This window comes from Lactuca serriola, chromosome 5, assembly GCF_051521515.1.
Source record: "Lactuca serriola cultivar US96UC23 chromosome 5, Lser_US96UC23_V15, whole genome shotgun sequence".
Taxonomy (NCBI): Eukaryota; Viridiplantae; Streptophyta; class Magnoliopsida; order Asterales; family Asteraceae; genus Lactuca; species Lactuca serriola.
In genome coordinates, this window is record NC_136412.1 from 305,652,501 (window position 1) to 305,658,413 (window position 5,913).

General features: G+C 32.4%; 1 protein-coding gene and 1 pseudogene across 1 annotated transcript; one reads left to right on the forward strand and one right to left on the reverse strand.

The window, feature by feature from the left end:
- The first annotated feature begins 941 nt into the window (after nucleotides 1-941).
- Nucleotides 942-3,095, forward strand: LOC145054845 (pentatricopeptide repeat-containing protein At5g66520 pseudogene; annotated as a pseudogene).
- A 689-nt stretch (nucleotides 3,096-3,784) lies between these two features.
- On the reverse strand, nucleotides 3,785-5,687 carry LOC145051769 (protein PHOSPHATE STARVATION RESPONSE 3-like). The gene is made up of 6 exons (XM_078999587.1): nucleotides 5,365-5,687; nucleotides 5,186-5,262; nucleotides 5,019-5,058; nucleotides 4,863-4,920; nucleotides 4,707-4,776; nucleotides 3,785-4,366 (listed from the first exon to the last, which is right to left on the reverse strand). The coding sequence occupies exons 1-6, from the start codon at nucleotides 5,471-5,473 to the stop codon at nucleotides 3,935-3,937; spliced, it is 786 nt and encodes a 261-aa protein (XP_078855713.1). The 5' UTR covers nucleotides 5,474-5,687; the 3' UTR covers nucleotides 3,785-3,934.
- Nucleotides 5,688-5,913: the final 226 nt, after the last annotated feature.

Genomic DNA, 5,913 nt, shown 5'->3' on the forward strand with positions numbered 1-5,913 from the left:
TATAACTTTTTAGTAACAAAAGTTTTATATTTTTAATACTTGTTTGAAATGAATAACAAATGTTTGTTTTATTTACAGATAAATATTATGTTGTTGATGTCGGATACCTAAATACCAGAGGGTATCTTGCTCCATATAAAGGAACTAATATTCGTTATCATATACCGGATTTTCAACGTGGACATATTGCTGCTATGCGTGAATCTCGTGGACCGGAAGAGAAATTTAACTTTAACCATTCATTATTGGGAAGTATCATTGATTTGACTTTTGAAGTGTGGAAAACTAAGTGTGTGTTATTAAGAGACATGCATGTTAATTACAAGTACGAACACCAAGTGAGTATGGTGATTGCATTGATAGCGATCCATAACTATATTAGAAACGTCGTAGGTTTGATGAAACATTTAATAGGACACAACAACAATCCTACAATCGTATTAGTAGTGAAGGTGACGAAGAAGGTCCAAATACACATTACAAGAGTAATGATAACTCATATATGACAGCGATACAAGATATTATTGAGCAAGATATAATGAAATTCCGGAGATGAATGTAATATGACGTAATATATGATATTTTTTATGAATTATTTAGAATTTGTATTCTACTTTTTTTATGCACGTAATTTTAATATTATCATTATGATAAAAAAATGTTTAAAAAAATTTATAGTATATATTTTGTAAAAAAATGTTTAAAGAACAAAAACTTTGTGTAATAAAATTGTTAAGTATAAAATATTATATATAAACTAGTAAATCATTCTAAATATGAAACATTTTATAGATAAAAATTAAGCTAAACACTTCTCTAAAACTGTTTTTTAAAAAATCAATAAGCTAATAAAAAAGACTTTTAACTAAAAAAAAGAGCACTCCCAAACACCACTTCGTAGAAAACAGTCACCGTCAAACCACAAACTCACCTTCCAATCACATTCTTTACATTTCCGTTTTTAAGTTATCTCATATCTACTTTACAAAATCTCTTACCAAATGATATGCTCCATTTCAAATATACCATCTTATAGCTTACAAGTTCCTTCTCCTTCATCTCTAGATAGGAGCACCAATCTCTGATGACTAACAACGATTAAAACTTCAAGCAGAAGATCAAATGTCTGGATATGTACTCTCTTCAACTTCGTTACCTGTTCCTGAAACCCACCAAACAAATTCTCTAAAACCCACATCACAAACCCTCGACAATGATATTCTCTACGCTTTCAAATCACCATTTGAGCTCAAACAAATCCACGCCCAGATCATCAAAACCAACACCTCTCCCTCTATACTACCAATTTCCCGTGTTGCCTCTGTTTGTGCCCTAACTCCCACCTTCCCCTACGCTCAAAAAATCATTCAGCTCTCTAACAAGCCCGAGACTGTTATATGGAATTCATGTCTGAAAGCTTTTGCCGAGAGTGATTCACCTAATGATGCGATTCGGTTATTTTATCAATTATGCAAACACGATGTTCCTCTGGATGCCTTTACTTTTTCTTTCCTTCTAAAAGCTTGTACGAAACTTTCGTATGGATTATACGGGAGGATTATCCATGGGTTCATTGAGAAGCTAGGGTTTCAATCGAATTTGTTTTTACAGAACAGTTTGGTTCATTTATACGCAGTCTCTGGCGAAATTGATAACGCCTGCTTACTGTTCGATAAAATGTCTGAACGAGATGTTGTCACATGGAACATAATGATTACACAGTTGGTGAAAAGGGGAAACGTAGATGAAGCCTATGGTTTCTTTTCTAGAATGCCAGAGAGAAACGTGAGGTCATGGACATCAATGATCATGGGATTTGTACAATGTGGAAAACCCAAAGAAGCAATCGATCTTTTCACCCAAATGGAAGACAAAATGTTATCTCCTAACGAGGTCACTTTAGTAGCTGTTCTTGCAGCATGTGCAGATATAGGTGCACTTGATTTAGGAAAAAAGATTCATGATTCTTTAAACAAAAAAGGATTCACAACAAATATTCACATTTGCAACACTTTAATAGACATGTACATCAAATGTGGATGTCTAGAATCAGCTCTTACTATTTTCAACAACATGGAAAAAAGAACAATCGTATCATGGTCAGCCATGATCCAAGGTTTAGCCATTAATGGAAAAGGTGAAGAAGCTTTCAAATTGTATTCCCAAATGATCCAATCACAAATCAAACCAAATGGAGTCACATTTATTGGACTTCTACATGCTTGTAGCCACATGGGTATGGTAAAAAAAGGTCTTCAACTTTTCACTAACATGACTAAAGATTATAAAATAATTCCAAGAATCGAACACTATGGTTGCATGGTTGATCTTTATAGTAGAGCGGGTTTACTCCAAGAAGCTCATGAATTTATAAAAAATATGCCAATTAAACCAAATGGGGTAGTGTGGGGAGCTTTATTAGGTGGTTGTAGGGTCCACAAGAACATAGAAATGGCAGAAGAAGCAATCAAACACCTTTTGGAACTCGATCCACTCAATGATGGATACTATGTTGTTTTATCCAACATTTACGCAGAAGCTAAAAGGTGGGATGACGTGGCAAGAGTGAGAAAGTTGATGAGAGATAATGGAGTGAAGAAAACACCAGGGTCGAGTTCAATTTCCATAAATGGAAAGGTCCATGAGTTTGTGGCCGGAGATGAGACTCATCCTGAAAATGATGCAATTCAAGAAAGATGGAAGAAGTTATTAGAAGAAATGAAGAAAAGAGGGTATGTGCCAAATACTTCGGTTGTTCTTCTTGATATCGAAGAGAGTGAAAAGGTTAGATTTTTATTAGGGCATAGTGAAAAATTAGCAGTTGTGTTTGGGTTGATGAAAACGGGAGATGGGATGCCAATTAGGGTGATGAAGAATTTACGTGTTTGTGAAGATTGTCATGTTGCTTTGAAGATGATATCAGAGATTGTTGATAGGGAGATTGTTGTTAGGGATCGAAGTCGGTTTCATTGCTTTAAAAATGGTGTGTGTTCTTGCAAAAATTATTGGTAATTAATGTATGTAATTTGGTTACCACATTTTAATCGATTAATTGTGCAATTTGTATTTGAATATATCAAAAAGATTCAACTTTACATGGTGTGTTTTCTTTGATCCGTGTGGTTATTAAACTATTAGTTAGTTTAATTAGTGTTAGATCCAACAATGTTTTCTTGTCTTCTATGTAATTTAAATTTGTTAGGCTTTTTGAATGATGTTTCCTTTTGTTTTATGTAATTATAATAGAACATGAGGTTAATTTTATAAAAAAAAAACCTTATATTTTGTGTATTTTTCGGATTAAACATCAAATTTATTTTTTTTTTATCTAAGACAGACTTTGTATTTTTTTTTCCAATCTTGTCATTTTAGTCATTTTATTCCAAAAAAAAAAAATTGTAAAATATGAGTCTTTTTTCGAGAAAAACTAAAAAAGTTGAAGGTTTATTTGGAAGTAGTTAGAAGGTTCATGGTTTTTTTCGGAAAAAGACAAAGTTGAAGGTTTTTTCCGAGAAAAAAAAATACAATTTCTTTTTTCAGACAAAAAATAAAGTTGAAGTTTAATAAAAAAAAAAATATAAAATATAAGATATTTTATGAGATTAACCTTAAAATATGTTGCATTTTATTTTTATTTACATCAATTCAAGCCATAAAAACACATTTAATGTTGTTGTAATTTAAAGGACAAACAAAGGTATTTCCTTTTTATTTTAGAATAGTGATAGTGATTAGAATTGTATAGTTTTACATAGACTTGTTCTCAAGAAACCCGTTAAGAAATAAGTAGAACATAACGGCTAATTCGTAAGTAATATCAAAATACTTGTTGAATTTCTTGATTATTTATGAAAGATGAACATATATATGGCTTATTTAAAGTACAATACACTCCAACATGAACAAAACTCTCGAGCAAACGAACAATATTGCTCTAATTAGCAAAAGAATTGAACCAAGTTGGAATGAGTGGCGAATGGCAAAAGGCTGAACTCCATGGAAAGATATTTTCTTGAGAAGGAAATGAGACGTTTCCACCTTTTGAAAGGTGAATATTGTTATGAATGTTATTTAGTGAAGTAGGTTTCAATCTTTGAGTGTGTGCCATAAGTAGATCATCATCATCATCAATCCTACTCCTTTTTGCTTGTTTAGGTCTCATCTCGTTTGTGTCCACTTCTGAATCGGATTCCAAATCCTTCATGATGGATTCAGACACATCACAAAGAGAAGGTAGGGATGTAGGAGACATGATCATGGCCTTGTTGATTTTGGTAATATTTGGCATCGGGCTTTTGTGTTCTTGGCTTAGTTTCTCAAGAAATTTCGATTGTGCTTCAATTTTAAGCTTCAAGTTCTTCTGAACCTGTTACATAAAATCCCATAATAACTCACGAATGTTTCATTATTAGCTTGAGTATTTGTATATTTTACATCTTTGACTTGTTTGAAACAATAAAAATAATCTCTACTTATTCTTTTTGAGTGTTTATTTTCCAAATAATCGCCACCAAGAACCTTGATTTTTCTCTAATATAAGGAGTATCTACAATATTCCAATTAAAGGAATTTAGTATATTGATCTTTGTTTTAATTTTGATTTATAAATTAACAACTCTATTTAAATATTTAGTGGAGGCAAAAGTATTTGATTGAGTATAAAAGAAAAATCTTAAACTGAATATATGCCTTTGGGAAAAGAGTACCTCAAGTTGGTCACTTAATCTCCTTTGAACTTCCATTTGCATTTGTAATGCTTCGTTTAGCTGAGCACCACTACAAAATAATATATTTTAAAGTCGTTTCCTTATGAATTAACATGACTACAAACAAACTTGTTATACAATTAATATACAACTCACGATGTTACGCTGAAGTTTGGAAATATTTCCGATATGCTTCTTTTCTCAAACTTGTCTCCTGTTTATTACATAAACTCTAAATTGGTAATTAAGTCCAAGAAACTTAAAGACTCTGATATTAAATTTAAATTATACTAATAATCACAAAGCTTATACGTCTGGATGTTTCGGGAACAAATTTCGACATTCTATATTTCTGCAAAACAAAACCAAAAAACGACATAAGCCAAGTAATAGTTTAGTTTTTGGGATACTTAGTGTAAACAAAACAATTCATTTGTATACAAACAATGTATATAGACCAAAAGTGGGATTTAATTTACCTGTAAGTGGCTTTTAACATGGTAGATAGTAAGTCCTTCTATCCCCATGGCCTTTAATATACCCTTCGGAGTTGCCCCTAAAAATCATAGAAAAACAAGGGTACGTTATACGTAATCAATGTTCATCAAAACTAAACAAGCTTCTCCAAAATTCATTCTTTTTCTACGTATTGACTTACTATCGGGACCTCCAAGCTGATTAACTGCTTTTTCAAACAAATCATGGAGCTCTTGAGTCCACTTCAGCCGCTCTTTCCCAGAGCCATGATCAGATCGAGTTGAACCCATGTTCGATTAGCCAAGAACCAGTGGTTTGCAGTCGTAATTAATAGGGAGATATTGAGGCGATGTGGGCTATGGAAGAAGATGCTATATAATGTCTGCATAAGGTAAAGGGTTCGGATTAAACTAAGCACAAGGTTGGGAGAGTCCGAAACTTTTGAAACTCGATATCTTGGTTTACATCAACAGGCGAGTTGCCCAATGAATACATGATATATGAAGAGGTTCAGTCAACTGAATGAACACGTAAAAAGTAAATTGTGATAAAGTCTAGAATGGAATTTTTGTACTGCAGTCTCTTTTTTTGTGAAATGTAGATGTTGACCTCCTTTCCATTTTAGGAAAGAGCAAAGTACTTACCAAGAAAAGTTTGACTATTTCTTCGGGTTTATAATAACCCAAAACTATTGTTTTTTGAAAATGTTCGAGTATTATTGCATAGCAAA

What these genes read in the sequence shown, in the direction of transcription:
- LOC145051769 (XM_078999587.1), bottom strand. Translation starts at nt 5,473, where the DNA reads ATGGGTTCAACTCGATCTGATCATGGCTCTGGGAAAGAGCGGCTGAAG. An exon ending in TCAGCTTGGAGGTCCCGATA is followed by an intron (nt 5,263 to 5,364) that starts GTAAGTCAATAC and finishes TATGATTTTTAG; the next exon opens with GGGCAACTCCGAAGGGTATA. An exon ending in CCAAACTTCAGCGTAACATC is followed by an intron (nt 4,777 to 4,862) that starts GTGAGTTGTATA and finishes ATTATTTTGTAG; the next exon opens with TGGTGCTCAGCTAAACGAAG.